The following is a 15,192-nucleotide window of genomic DNA, read 5'->3' as shown; positions in this document are numbered from 1 at the left end:
AACGCAAAAAACGTTTTTGAAGCAAAAAAAAGTTTTTGAAAGCAAAAAAAAGTTTTTGAAAGCAAAAAAAAGTTTTTTGAGCAAAAAAATTATATTTTTTGAGCAAAAAACTTAGAAAGTTTTGTGTTCAACTTAGAAATTTTTGTGTGCAACGTGGTGGCATAAATATCACTCCATAGGGGTCCGATTACGCAAAGCTGCTCGCAAGTGATGAGTGGTGTGCAAGGCTGGCGTACCTGGCAGATATTTTTCATCATCTGAATAAACTGAACACACGAATGCAAGGCCGAAATGAAAATCTGCTTACAAGTACAGATAAAATAAACGGATTCCATTCAAAGGTGCAACTCTGGCAGCAACATGTGCAAAGTGGCAATCTTGAAATGTTCCCACTCACCAATAAATGGCAAGGTGTTAATACTGCAGCACTGTGTGAGATAGTAGCTAAACATCTGAAAACTCTTACGGAGAAGATGTCATTTTATTTTCCTTCAACCTCCACGGACTGCCTTGACTGGGTTAGGGACCCATTCAGCCCAGCATCAGCTGTTGGAAAGGACATGACTTTACAGGAGCAGGAGGAACTTACTGAACTGAGACAAGATCGTGGTCTCAAGCTAAATTTTGCTGATCAACGTTTGGACAGTTTTTGGTTGGCAGCTGCCAAGGAGTTCCCCATGCTGGCCAACAAAGCTGTTTTGACATTGCTCCCATTTTCCACAACATATCTGTGTGAGATGAGCTTTTCAAGCCTGACTGCTGTAAAAACTAAAAACAGAGAAAGACTGAGAGCTGTGGAGGAAGAGCTTCGTGTGTGTCTTTCCTCAATTCCTGCCAGGATATCAGCTCTGTGCTCTGCCAAACCGGCCCATGTCTCACACTGAGTATAAACATGAACGATTATAAAATGACCCATGTGTGATGTGCAATGTTCAACGTTGTGTGGTTCAAAATAAATGGGCTTGATGCCAGAAAAGAGATTATGCATTCAGTTACTCTTACTGCTTCTTCCTCTCTGAGAGTGTGCGGAGTCGTGCGGTGTATGGGACACGCCCCCGGACAGCTCTCCAGCGCAGCGATTGACAGCTCAGTTGATTCACATTTAGGCTTTCGTTTTCCCCGCTACAAGTGACACACCAGCTGGGTCGTTACAATATAAATAATATAACACTTATATTGCCATAAGTTTTTTTTTCACTTTATCAGTGGGTGGTGTGCCGCAGGATTTTTTCAACGACAGAAGTCAAAAAAGGTTGAAAAACACTGCTCTAGGTTATCACAGAGATTGTGCTCTATATCTAGACACTTTTTGATTTGGAAAGTGTAAGTCTCCAGGTGAGACTCTGTATGTCAGTTTAAAGATAGTGATCTCTCTTGTTGAATCACAGTGTTGTACAGCGTTTATTGTTTGCTGTAAAAGCTACTAAATTGCTGTATTTGCTTGACGCATCATTTCAAAACACCCTGTACTGTTTTGTAACAGAGTGGCTTTGGCACATAACCATTTCAAAACAGAGGAATCTGGTAAAACATGTTTGACCAGTTTATTTTCTGGTAAATAAAAGATCTCGGTTCACTTTGTATGACAATTTCATATTGAGGACGGACCAAAGAAGAGGAACTCTCGAATGTGAAGTCCATTTCAATTACTGTGTAGCTTTTGAACTTAGGAATCTTGAAACACAGGATTAAAAAAAAAAGCATCTTTGACTTTTTCTGCAAGATACTTGCTTGAGGTGAGGCTGTAGTTCACTTTGCCTAACAAGTGTCAAACTGTGGGTAGAGCAAAACAGAAGAACTCCAGTATTTAAAGTCTGAGACTTTGTGAAAGATGATCGTGTTGAAGATGGCTCTCCAACAGTTTGTGTGCAGATTCACTCTGATGACCCTTTTGCTTTGCTCAGGTAAGAAAATATTACCTAATAATATTTCTTAGATGTGATAGTAAATGTAGTATTTTAAATATTAGTAATAATAGACCATTAGGATCCTATAAATATGTACTTAAACATAGTCCAATAAAAGTTTTGAAACAGGTTCTGTATCAATGTGATGTGTTTGTGGCCTTAAAACAAAACTCGATAAATTGATTTATTTCTGATCATGCCAGTTTTCTCTTTCAAATTTATAAATGTGGCACTGGATTGAGTTTTCTCCCAGTTAAAGCCAACCAGCTGCCTTTTAGACCCAATCCCCACATCACTCTTAAAAACATTTTTTGACTTCATTTAGTATGAGGTTTCAAATATATCTCTAAGGGAGCGCCTCGCCACCCATAGGGTGCAAAGAAGAGATAAGGTGAGAAGCTCGGCAATCCGCGGGGAGCTCGGAGTAGAACCGCTTCTCCTCCACATCGAAAGGAACCAGTTGAGGTGACTCAGGCATCTAGTCCGGATGCCTCCTGGACGCCTCCCTGGAGAGGTGTTGCGGGCATGTCCCACTGGGCGGAGGCCCCGGGGAAGACCCAGGACACGCTGGAGAGACTACATCTCTCGGCTGGCCTGGGAACGCCATTTTTAAAAAAAATGTTTTAATCAAAATGAATTAGTTTGAAATAAAAATAACATTTATGAAAAGAATCAGTCCGGTTTTAGGACAAACCACAGAACAGAGACATCCCTTGTTATAATAGTAAATGATGTTAGATGTAACCTGGACTCTCAGAAACTCTCAGTCCTGGTACTACTGGATCTGAGCTGATACAGTAGATTTGACACAGTAGATCGCAATGTTTGTTTGCCGAGAGGTTTTAGCATCTCTGGTCCTGTTCTGAAGTGATTTTATTCTTATTTCAAAGATCGAAGATTTCATGTAAGTATGGATACACGCACCTCAAAGGTTTTTGAAATCAATTGTGGGGTCAACAAAGGTTCAATTTTAGGCTCACTACTTTTTAATCTATACATGCTGCCACTTGGGGACATCGTCAAGAGGCATGGTGTTTGCTTTCACAGCTATGCTGATGACACACAACTCTACATTGCTGTGTCTCCCGATGACAATGAGTCAATGAACATACTTTTAAAATGCGTTATAGACATTAAGTAATATATGGCAGAGAACTTCTTACAGCTCAACCAGAAGAAAACAGAGCTTTTATTGATCGATTTTTGAAGACAAGAGAGAGATTGTTTTATCTAAATTAAAAAATATATATAAAACTTACTATTTATTTTTGACCCTGAGATGAGTTTTATTTCACAAATGAAAAATATAACAAAAAACAGGACTTTAACATTTTAATATCTAATATGTTTACATCTTATCATCTACATATTGCCAGAGCCCACCCATTGCCAACACAGAGGTGCTAATTCATGCTTTTATTTTCAGCAGATTAGATCAATGATCTAATCACATGACCTCAGATTAGATCAGGGATCTAATCTGAGGTCATGTGACCAGGGTTTGCTGGCTGTTAAGAGAACCCGGTTAAAAACTAAAGGTGACAGAGTCTTTGCAGCAGTGGCCCCATCCTTCTGGAACTCCCTTCCTCTCAGCATCAGATCTGCAGACTTAGTGTTTTCTTTTGAAAAGCAGCTAAAAACCTATGTTTTTAAAATAGCATTTTCTCATTTTTCTCTGTATTCTGTGTTTAACCGTGTTTTACCGTGCTTTCCTGGGAAGCACTTTGTGATTTTTATCTTGAAAGGTGCTATACAAATAAAGTTTATTATTGTAATGCCCTGGGGGGTATTTCAGAAAGCAGGTTATGCTAGCTCCCACGGTAAGTTTGAGGCTAAGGAAGTTGATAATCTCAGCTTTCGGTTCCAGAAAAGGAGGTATGTTTCAGGGTATGCCAAGTTGCCATAGCAACTCCTACTCTGAACATAACCTGGTCTGGAGCAGGTTAAGTTGAAGGTTAGTTTGTTTTGAGAGAGGTGAATCAGCATGGCGTGTCCATTTGAAGATAATTTAGTGGATGAAGAAGCTCAGATAAAACTTTTACCACATTGAGAGGGTGATAAGACCACATATGGATGCTGGAAAGATAAACTTTTTTACTTTGATCTAACTTAATTATTTGCTTCAGTTAAGATAAATTCTTTTTTTAGTTAAGTCAGCTTAAAAATAACACGTATTCATCATACAGTTATTTTACTTTCATACAAATTAATTCATTAATTCTTAATTAATTAATTAATTCTTACTTCGGTGCTGCTGTTAGATCTGGACCGCAAGGAATTGTGGGATACCATTCCCTTTGCCTGTCTGGACGGATTTGGGTTTAAGTTTGGGTTTTGACCAAATGTGTTTAGTTGTTTTACTGAGTTATTTTTTCCTACCATGCTTAAGTCTCTGCACCATGAGTGAGAGGGAGGGAGAGGATGATGAATTAATATACCACCCCTACCGCCAAGTAGTGTAAAGTCAAGGTCAGAGAAATGGCAAGTGCTAATGTGCCGTGAATCTACATTGAATCTTTTATTTTATTGTTACAAAAATGAAAATATCTGCCAGCTCAAACTTAGACATATGAGAGTTCAAGAATTTTAACAAATTAAGATAGAAAAAGATTTAATTGAATTGGAGTAATATGACATTTAGTTAGATCAATATGTAAATTTGAGTTGCATAAACACAGTTTTATAGATGTAAGAAATTAGGTTGAATAAATTCAACTCAATTACTTGTTATCAATACAAGTAATTCATTTAAGTTGGCAAAATTGGATAAGTTATATATATGCGTTCCAAGGAAAATGGAAATGAGATAGAAACTCATGCGTTTACTTTGTCCGTTATTTTTCTCCAAGCAGAAACTCTTTCTTTTGCTGATGCAGCCGTGTTACTTTTTTGATGGGCATTTAATCTTCATACGCCGTCATTAAAATCTCAGACTCCGTCTCACTGATATATAGCGCTCTCATTTATTCTCCACGCGTTTCCATGGTGACTCCGGAAATCGGCGATCCATTGAGAAGGCCTTTATGTACTTGCCGTGCACATGCATTAACCCAGGATTACCAAGTCGAGTTAAGTCGTAATTACGCCAACTCATATCCGGTCTTTTGCAACCCACATACCCAGAGTAAGCAAGTTCAGGCGGATTTCAGCCAGGATTCAGGCTTAAAGTCAGGGTAGTTTAAACACGCTTCCTGGAATACCCCCCAGGTTTTCCCAGAATAAGATATCAAACCATCAACTATTGTAGAACACAGCCGCACGCGTGCTGACAAAGACCAGGGGGCGGGAACCTATGGCTCGCGAGCCATATTTGGCTCTTTTGATGGTCACATGTGGCTCGCAGACAAATCTTTAAGAATACTTTTTTTTTTCATTAGACCAGTCGTTCTCGGGCGCGATGCGATGCCAGAAGCGCGCAGTAGTAGCGGTGCTTGGAGAGAAAAATCAGCGCCAGCACTTTCAGTTTACTATTATCTATTATTTCACAGAGTTTGTACCAGCTGGAAACCTGTGAATTGCCGTGCCTAAAACTGCGCGCTCCCGTCTCTGAGAAAGAGCGCGCAGTTGCGGGGACGGGATGTGAGGAAGAAAGCAGAGGGTGGGGGGGTTGTGGGGACAGGCAGCAGGTGAATCACACAGGGAGTGTAAAAACGTAAAACCCGCTACCCGTCACTCACTGCAGCGTGAGTGTGTGTTTGGCTCCCCGTCTGCTTGTGAGCGTCTGTCTCACATCTAAAGAACAGTCAGACCAACTTAAGATCAAGTTTAAAGTCTCAACGCCTGCGTGAAGCAGAAACTCACCATGTATCAACTAGACTAGACAATCAGCAAAACTACTACGAGAAATACTCATCATTTAGTAGCAACAGCATAACAATGTTATTAAAAAGAATTCTCAGACTTATTGTACTTTAAAAATGTTGAAATTACATCAAATGCACACATTTACTTGTGTATTTAGTTTTAAACATATTGTCGTGGACTGAGTTTAACTTTGCTGTTGGGCCGCGTTAAAAGTTCTGGAGTTCATTGAACGCATTAAGCAGAGATCTGATTGGCTCTCAGTTCTGTCGCTCAGCCTGTTGTTAGGTAATTTGGACCAATGGGGTTAAGCTATGGGCCGAATGAGGGAAATGGGAGGGCTGGAGCGGGAGCAGGTGAATATAAATTTGGGAGAAGCTCTCTCGTCTCAGCGGGAGAGATTCAGGAGTTGATGAATTAATTGTACGGCGTTTGTTGTGGTCTGCAGTAACCAGAATAAAGAACTCTAAAAGAGGTTAAGTCTCCGTGCCTCACTGTGGGAAAGGGACACTACATTATTGTATGGCTCTTTTGAAATTACATTTAAAAATATGTGGCGTTTATCGCTCTCTCGGCCAAAAAGGTTCCCGACCCCTGCATTACACCAATTTTAAAATCTCTGCATTGGCTCCCAGTGCAATTCAGGATGTATTTTAACGTTTTTATTGGTTTATAAATGTTTGTATGGTCTAGTGCCTTCATATTTATCAGATATTTTTTGAAAGTATGAGCCAAAATAAAATACTCCATCTAGCTGAAATCGTAAGTCTTACCTGGGAAAGAAAGAAAAGGAAGAAAAAAAAAAAAAGAAAGAAATCAATGACAAAACACTAACCACCCTAGACTAACAGAAACAGGAGAAAGACTTATGTGAAAGAAACTGGCAGTCCACCTCTATAGCTTCACTTTAACATAACTTCACCAAACAAAAGACTACACAGAATGGGCCTCAACACCAAGAACTACACAGTGCAGTGGCAACAGGTTGCAGCAAAGCTCCCTTCTCACAGGCGGTAAACACAGTTCTTTTTAAAGGCTGTCTCCATCAGCTCTGCTCTAATGGGAGCCACACCTTTCCAGAACCACATCTGAAAACAATCAGACAGACGGACAAAGATCCACAAAAACACAGAAGTCCCACTCTGATAGAAATAAAATACATAAAACACAGGATAAGAAGAAAAAAACTAACCCACATACAGCCACAACTGTAACAAATGTTTTGCTTTTTTGTTTTTAGAATTTGGTTATGTTTGTATGTAAAGCACGTTGAGTAACACAAGTTCAAAAAGTGCTATACAAATAATGTTTGATTTGATTTGATGCAACTTTATATGTGCACAATGTCTTTCAACACAATAGATTCTTGGATCAACATGTTTGTTTTTTTGTTCTTTATTTCAGGTTGTCACCCAGCAGTGAATGGTGAGCATTGAACTGCAGCAATAGTTCTCTATTTTCTGCATTTAGATGTTCCTTTCCATATAATTTATCAATTCAAAACTTAAGAAATGAGCTGAGTGTATGTTGTTATCCAAATTACATGTCTGCAAAAGCAGCTTATATCACATGACTTCAGTGTTTGACAACATATATCTTTTGTTGTTTCTTTGGTTAGAATTGGTGTAAGGTGTGAAAAAACACTGTAAGAGTTAAATTTATCGTGGTTTAGCATATTTGGTTAAAGGTCCATAGTTTTTATTTTTATCAAATGTTCTTACACTTCTCCCTCCTCTTTTTGACAGATAATTCCACAGTTGTGGAGAATGTCTCTCCAGGAGATTCCCCTTGGCTGGTTTATTTCTACCCAGATTTCAGATGTGAGGGGTCACTGATCACAACTGAGTGGGTGCTCACAGATAGCAGCTGCCTAAAACCGTAAGATCTAGTTATTCATTCTTTTTTTTGAAAGGAAAGAAAAAGGACAGTTTACAGACTGACCATCAACTATTCAGACTTCTAACTATTTATGCAACAAAGAAAATATTTTTAATTTTCTTAGACTTTTCTTTTTATTTCTTTAATTTTTTTAAATTTAAAAATAAATTTATATTCAGAACAGTACAGTATACATTTAATAATAAATACCATCTGCGGCAAATAATAGTCAGATAACAATTTCTACTGTTTTTTTTTTGCTGTAATATGCTTTTTTGTAACCACTATAAAAATATCTGTTTACTGAAATCTTTAAGATTTGCCTTACTATTTATTTCTCATATCCAGATCGGACATCAACACCACATCAGCTTTTGTGGGTCTGATTGACCGTGCTTCCACACCTGCTGGAAACGTTGCCTTTTTTAGAAGTATAGTTTGCAACACTGAAAATAAAAATGGGACCACTTCTGGAATTTGTCTTCTGAAGCTGCAAAGGCCAATCCGTTTATCGAACGACACCCAGTTAATTTCCTTAGCCTCAAACATGAGCACGTTCTATGACGGCATTTCCTCCTGGGTCTCTGTAAATGATTTCATCAGTAAGTGACACTTTAAGCTGCATTGAACAGACACTCCTATCAGTTACAGCAACCATTCCTCCACTTTGTTTTTGATAAAGTTACAGAGAAAGGACAGTCCAACCCATCATCATTTTTGTTCAAAAGTGAAAAAAGATGAGTTTACTTCTCAACATATCATGAAGACCTTTTTTTGTTTTGGATTACATAAACATTTGAACATTGACCTCCATCAGAACTATTCTGATCAATATTTTAGGGTTAATTATAAAATTCCATTCCAAACAAAGAAATTAACTCTCAAGATCTCAACTTAATGATCCACGAATGAACCTTTTAAGGTTTTGCTTCTGGAGAAAAATTATGCTTTAGTCAAAAAACAACGGGTTGAAAAATAAACAGAATAAAGTGTCCTTTTCTGACTCATACATCGACAGTTAATGTTTTAATAAATTGAGAAAGAGAAGCTACAATTTCATGATTCTGCTTAAAAATGCCTTTTAACGTGGAATATTAGTGGAGTTTTTTGCATGATACAGTATCTTACAAAAGTCTAAAAAAAAGTCTGTACATTTTTGTGAGAAGAGTATAGTGCTATTTACTCTTTCATTTTTTCTAATAATCTACAGCTTTTTAAGCTTTAAACTCCTTCTTTAATAGGTGAAAGGCTAAATGTCAGCACACAAAGGGAGGTTAAAGCATCAATACTGGGCAACAATCAATGCAACTGTAAACAGAACCAAAGTAATGTCACAGAGAAAGAGATGTGTGCCACAATAGGAGGATCCTATCCATGTCAGGTAACCATTTAATGTTGTTTTATTTTTTTATTTTTATTGTTTTACAAGCTAAACTGTGACCCTTTCACTGTAAATTTACAGTATTTTACAGGCAGCAGTTTTGCCAGTAAAATACTGCATTTGTACTACAATGGATCACTGTAAATCCCATTTAATTCTTTGAATGTTGCACAGTTTTTTATTTGTATTTTAGTTACAGAGGTGTGAACAGCTGTCACTTCAATCACACCAGTAGGTACAGATGATGCAGATTATCTGTGCACCACACATTGCACCTCTCCACACCGTCTTTAATTTTAAGAGGCACAATAAATGACAGACGTCAATGATCTTAGTGAAGCTATTAAAACAGCTTTGTACTGTCAGGCCTAGACATAAACCAAGAAGAAACAGACCCTTTTCATGTGACATCAGACAAAAGGGCTACATCGTCACTACTGTGTAATGTTACTTTACGGGTATAGACCAGCAAAGCTAACTACTGAATGCTGTTTAACACCATTCAACTTAATTAACACAAGGTAACCTTATGAATAGTAAAAGAAAATTGCATAATATTTATTTTATAAATGTACTATCTGACTGTATTTTTTCCTCTCTTAGATCATTCACTAATCAAAATACAAATTTAAGTAATCTTGACTGCACAGCTGCTTCCCCAAGTCGTGGATCATTTCTCTCCTACAACTTTATCAAAGTTAGGAAAAGGTTACAAGTACTTCATTAAGTGTTACTTGTTCGATAATAAATGTAATTAAGACTATAATTCTCCTAATTTATGGTAGCGAAAGCTTTCCACAATGGGTATGAGATGTAGAGCTGCAACAGATTTTTTCCTGCCCATTAAGTTGCTTAAATTTTCGTGTTCACACTGAAAACAGAGCAAAAGTAAGGCAATTTCAGTGTGTCATACATCATAGTAAAGATAATTACTATTGGATTATTTTCGAACATTGGTTGGCTTTTCTTTTGTCCATAACCATGTCTGATCTGAAGGAAAATAAAGGTAGAAAGGATCAAATGAATTGGAAACCATTTTGAAAGTATATAAGGAAGTAACTGTTTGGATGTATTTCTAAATCATTTGCCAGTGCTAAACTTTTTTCTTGGCCGCACTTATTTTGGAAGTTGAAACTACGTGGCTTAATAGCCGCACTTAAAATTTCACTTTGCCACTTGGTAACCATTCCTGTTTTTACAAAACCCCTTAAAATACTCGGTAAAACAACATATACCCCATAAAACAACAACTAGATTTAGCCTCGGACGCAATTAAAATGCTTGCAGGCATGCAGCAATGTGGATCTTGGCCGCACGTATTATCTGCGGCCAACATTTGTTGGGGTGAACAGCGTTCAGTTGTCAGCTTTGCCTGTCAAAACCTGTACTCTGGAAGTAACATTACACAGTATAGTGGAGATTTTACCATTTTGTCGGACGTCACCATAAAATGGGTCTATTCATACTTCAACTCCCATTATGCATAATCCCATTTCCGAGGAAAAAAACTAACAAAATAAAATTTGCATCTGCCAAACTGATGCAAACTGACTGAGAGACAAAGAAAACGTTTCCAGAATGTTCTTGAGCAGCTGATTTTTGTAACAAAATTATTTTCCCATGATGCTCAGTTGTTTACAATAAGTTTCTGTACATCACAGGAGTCTTCCTTTTTGTTTTCCCACATTGTGTTGCAATTAACAGTATGGCATTATACAACATAAAAACAATGGAATACTGTCAGAATTTCTCCCAGTTTGCACTGCTGTACAACACTAAAACAGCACACAGTTGATGTTTCTTTGTAATTTTACATCAAGGGTTTACAGGGTGGCTTAATGACTTTATAAGGCATTATTTTTGAGTAGTTTTACTTAAATACACATTTTACTTTTACTTTAAATGAATGTCAATCCCTGCTCAAACACACTTGCCTTTGATGGCCGCCATTATCATTCTTCTGCAGAGCTTGATGATATGCTGAATCAGCTGTGTGCTCAACATGCTGGGCAGTGTGCCCCCATACCAGGGCTGGGAGAAATATGTTTGAAAAAAAAAACAGCATATAATATTAGCAAAAATCCAACCATGTTTATCCCCATTTTTTCGGCACAGCAGTGAAAGCATACATAGTGCCAAAATGCAATAAATAATGGGTTTCAAATTTTATGTTCGATTATAGCAAAATTGCTTCCAAGTTTCTAAAAATAGAAGAATTTCTTTTGTAACTTACATTTTTTCCCTGATTCAATTAGTTTTAGTACTTGAGACATTTTTTGTTTCGTGTGTTACTTTTTTACTCTGATAAGGTCATTTTTACTTGTCTAAATATTTGGATGATTTTTGTAATTTCTACATGTGTTAATCTTTTTAGGTGATTTTACTTTGGTGTTTTTGTTTGGTTACTCTACTCACCTTTGGTTTGATAAGTTGCTAAATTAAGACACTTTTTGTTTAGTAAAAAAGTAAAATATATAAAAACAGGAACGATTATGATCACTGAATGAAATACTGGTGGACTGCAAAAGAAAAATTTTTCTTTTTAATAAAATAAAGAAATAAGCTTTTCCTTGCACTAATATTACTTCAAATCTTTTTTTCCTTACAGGTCATTCCTGGATCCCCACTTGTTATTAGAGAGCAGTCTCAATGGGTCCTTGCTGGAGTTGCAATTTCCACCTCAGCTTCTTGTGGAGATCCTGGAGTCTTCAGCCGTGTGTCCTGGTACCAGGACTGGATCCGTGAAGTTATCACTGGCACAGAACCAACCTTTGTTACTGTCAGTTCCACAGGCAGTGACCCTGATGTGAACTTTATTTGTTCAACAGAAGTATTTCCTACCACTACAACAACTACTATTGGCCTGACTACCACTACTACAACTACTCCTAGCGCTCCTCCCATTGTCGATCCCACAGGCATGGGAACACGTTCATATGGTACCACTACTACTGGCATGACTCCCCTCACTCCTACTACACCTGATGACAGTATTTTTAGTGGTGGTGAGAACCTTATCCACTTTACTCACTTCTTCTCTCTGTCTGCTCTTGTTCTGTTTCTCCATGTTCTTGTTGGTGACAGTGAAATATAAAAGTATCTCCAAGGACTCTGTTCTTCAGGGCAACTGGACTTTTACCCTTTAACACCAGAGATGTTGCTGGCAAAAACAAAGTAACCCACGGTCTTTGACAGATCGTGACTCTTTGTCCATTCAAACGATGATTCTGAAAAGCTGCTTTTCTCTGGAACGTTTACGTTGATGTAACACCTTAACCACTGTAAAGTTTCGCAAAACAGCGCTAAGCCGCTTTTCTCCGCTTTAGAGTCTGCTCGAATTATGTTCATAGCCTGAACAGTTGAAGAGTTTTGGTAGTCCAAAGAATGTCAACATAGGAGCTAAAGATGTGGCGTTAGAGCGTTAAAAGATTAATCAGGAATACATTTTGTTGCTTCTCTGAGTAGCTTCTTTAGTTCTAACTGCTGATAAAGATTTCAGGTTTTTGATGTGTCTGCTGCTTTAGAAGTCTGACAGGAGGGAAATAACTAGATGTCCTTTGATTCAAGTGTCAAGGATCCAGTGACTATCAGAGTGTTAGGCTATAATAACCTTTGACAGCATTCTCATTGTGGTTCAGAGGTGATGGTGGCATTTGTTAGTGGTTCACACTCATCACAACTAAACAAATAACCCAAGTCCAGTTGCTCTAAAGAATAGAATCCTGTGATAACATGACATGGATAGCAGAATCTTCTCAGACTTAATAGTATAATCTACTAAGAAGGCTGATTTCGCTTTCATAAATGCTTTCCTTAACATGGTTCCACTCAGGTTTAAATAAAATCACTTTACTATTTTCCTGAAGCAGAAAACATTAGCAAAAACGTATATTCATTTTTTCTTTCTATTTCTCTAAGAATATAGACAACATATTTTGAGTTTGTGGAAAAGGCATTGTTAACCCACAAGATTTTATATTTCTGAAAAAAAATGTAATCATTACTTTTTGTTAATAACTAAAATCTTTGCAAAGTGATGTGTAAAATCTTATAATTAAATTGTTGCTTTTTTGGTGTTTCTTTGGGAAATTTGGGGTTTCAGACTTCAATGAATGAAACACAAACTGAAAAGAGACTTTTTTTTTAATCAAGTAAAATATTGTAGCGACCTGGGGGTTAGCCCCGCCTTCAGCCCCTAAAGCTCATGGCAAGTGGGGAGTTTTGGGGTGAAAACCATGAATTAGAGTACTGGCAACAGAAGTGACCTCCATGCTGTTCGGGCTGTATGTGTGCTTGAATAAATGGGCTCGATGCTGAAAAGGCTACTTGACTTCTCTGCCTGTTACTTCTAATCTGAGACTGTCCGAGGTCGTGCGGTGTATGGGGCACGGACAGCTCTTCAATGAAGACACTCACTACATAAGCAGTTTGACTTTCGCTTCCCTACTAAAGTGACATCCCGATTGGGTTGTTACAATATATTCCTGTGTACTTGCATCAGTTTGAACGAGACTTAAACAGACTTTTAATAGTTTGGTTCCTTAAAGACAAAGCAGACAGGCTTTTCCACTCTTGACCTTGGTTACTGAATCACCAGCCGGACCATTACAGTTTTTCTCAAATGCTAAGACACATCCCCTAAATCCCCTAAACCAAATTGTCTAAACACATTTACGAAATCTAGCCACCTTTTTCCAATTTCATAAACACATTTCACATGAAGACACAATTCACAAAACAAAATGATCCATTCTCAGTAATCTTAACACATTTTTCTTTAGCTAAAACACAAGTTGCAAAAGAATCCTGCTCATATTCTCACATGAAAGCTCATGTGATGCAAAATGCCTGCTACAGTCAACAATATTTGAACACAATGAACACACCTAGCATCATTAATTACACACAAGGACTCAAAATTGAAGACGTTAAAAGCAAGTTTTGAGTGCACAGTTTGATGAAGATTCCAAACAAACACAATGGATGAAGGCAGAGTCAGGGGAATTCAAGTCAGGGGAGGAAGAGGAGCAGGCCAACAAGGGAGAGGAGGAGGTCCAGGAGGTAGAGCAAGACCTTGCACCATAATATCATTGTCCATGTCATGACAATGGCTGAAGCAGGACTAAGAGTCTGTCCAAACCTGAGTAGGTTCACCGAGGTCATCATTCTCAGGGCATTCAACCTGCAGAAATGAAGGCAAAGAAGCGCAACATCATTGGCCAAAGAGCCATCACTAAGGTGCCTGGCCAACGGGTGTGTGTGTGTGTGTGTAATTTTACTCATTGTGGGGCTCAGAGGGACTTGTCCCTGTTCTTGTCATGCTGTTCTTGAGTCTTACAACACCCAACGTCCCCTTACCTTCTTAGGCTGCATTTACACTGCAGGTCTTGATGCTCATATCCGATTTTCTGAGTATATCCGATTTTTATGACGACCCATCATCTGTTAAAAGTGACCCGTATCCGATTTTTGCATTTACACTATACAATGCTGAAACTATCAAACGTAGACAATCTGAGGACTACGTAGCTGCATTTCCGCCTTCCGCGGACCTCTTCCGGACTTTTGTGACTTCGGTTGTCATGGAGGCAACGCAGCGACGGAAGGAGGCGTTGCCTCGGGCGCTCCAGAGGGGAGAGGAAAAAGGGGGGCTGCTCGGCTCTCTCTGAATGTGGAATGAGGAAGTGCTTGCCTACGTGCTGTACTAACAGTTTGATCCAAGTGTTGAACCTTTCCTGCGTGATGACTTCTCTTGTCCGACCGTGGTCAGAAACGCACGGGAGATTTTCTTCAGGGCCGAAGGCGGATTTCTCCTATAAACGGCTTCTAGCCTGTTCCATAGCAACGGTGTCCAGCTTGATTAGTTACCTTTTGCGTCCCGACCGGACCGGAAATAACAGCGGTTTCCGACTACGGTCTGAAGCCTGAGGCTGAAAGGTAACACGCTGACAGCAAAATCAGCGCACAAAAGCACTTTAATGAGTCATGTGATCTCAGTTGGTGGTGTCCTGAGTTGACGTCACTGACGTACGACTTGCATTTACTAGGGGAATATCCGATTTGTCTGCTTACATGGCACACGCAAAGGTTCGCATCCGATTCGTATCCGATTTATTTCCACTTATGAGTGAGGCCTGAATCCGATCTGAGAAAATCGGAATCCATGCGCTTTTGTCCTGCTTACACGCTCACCGGTCATTTCCGATCTGTGCCACATGAGAGGAA

At 38.6% G+C, this 15,192-nt stretch overlaps 1 protein-coding gene across 1 annotated transcript; it reads left to right on the top strand.

The window, feature by feature from the left end:
• Positions 1-1,103: 1,103 nt before the first annotated feature.
• Positions 1,104-13,290, top strand: LOC101161698 (chymotrypsin-like protease CTRL-1). The gene is made up of 6 exons (XM_011493049.4): positions 1,104-1,904; positions 7,113-7,133; positions 7,454-7,586; positions 7,935-8,188; positions 8,828-8,967; positions 11,576-13,290. Exons 1-6 carry the CDS (start codon positions 1,832-1,834, stop codon positions 12,059-12,061), a joined length of 1,107 nt encoding a protein of 368 aa, XP_011491351.1. The 5' UTR covers positions 1,104-1,831; the 3' UTR covers positions 12,062-13,290.
• The last annotated feature ends 1,902 nt before the right edge of the window (positions 13,291-15,192 follow it).

Source organism: Oryzias latipes, chromosome 8 (genome assembly GCF_053564925.1).
Source record: "Oryzias latipes strain Hd-rR chromosome 8, Olatipes_Hd-rR_3.1".
In the NCBI taxonomy this organism is placed as follows: domain Eukaryota; kingdom Metazoa; phylum Chordata; class Actinopteri; order Beloniformes; family Adrianichthyidae; genus Oryzias; species Oryzias latipes.
Note: the sequence above shows the minus strand (reverse complement) of the source record. Positions and strands in the feature narration are given on the sequence as shown.

Bases quoted from the DNA above. Each gene is read 5' to 3' on its own strand.
- LOC101161698 (XM_011493049.4), top strand. From the start codon at position 1,832: ATGATCGTGTTGAAGATGGCTCTCCAACAGTTTGTGTGCAGATTCACT. The intron at 7,587-7,934 runs GTAAGATCTAGT...TCTCATATCCAG, and splicing joins GATAGCAGCTGCCTAAAACC to ATCGGACATCAACACCACAT. The intron at 8,189-8,827 runs GTAAGTGACACT...CTTCTTTAATAG, and splicing joins CTCTGTAAATGATTTCATCA to GTGAAAGGCTAAATGTCAGC.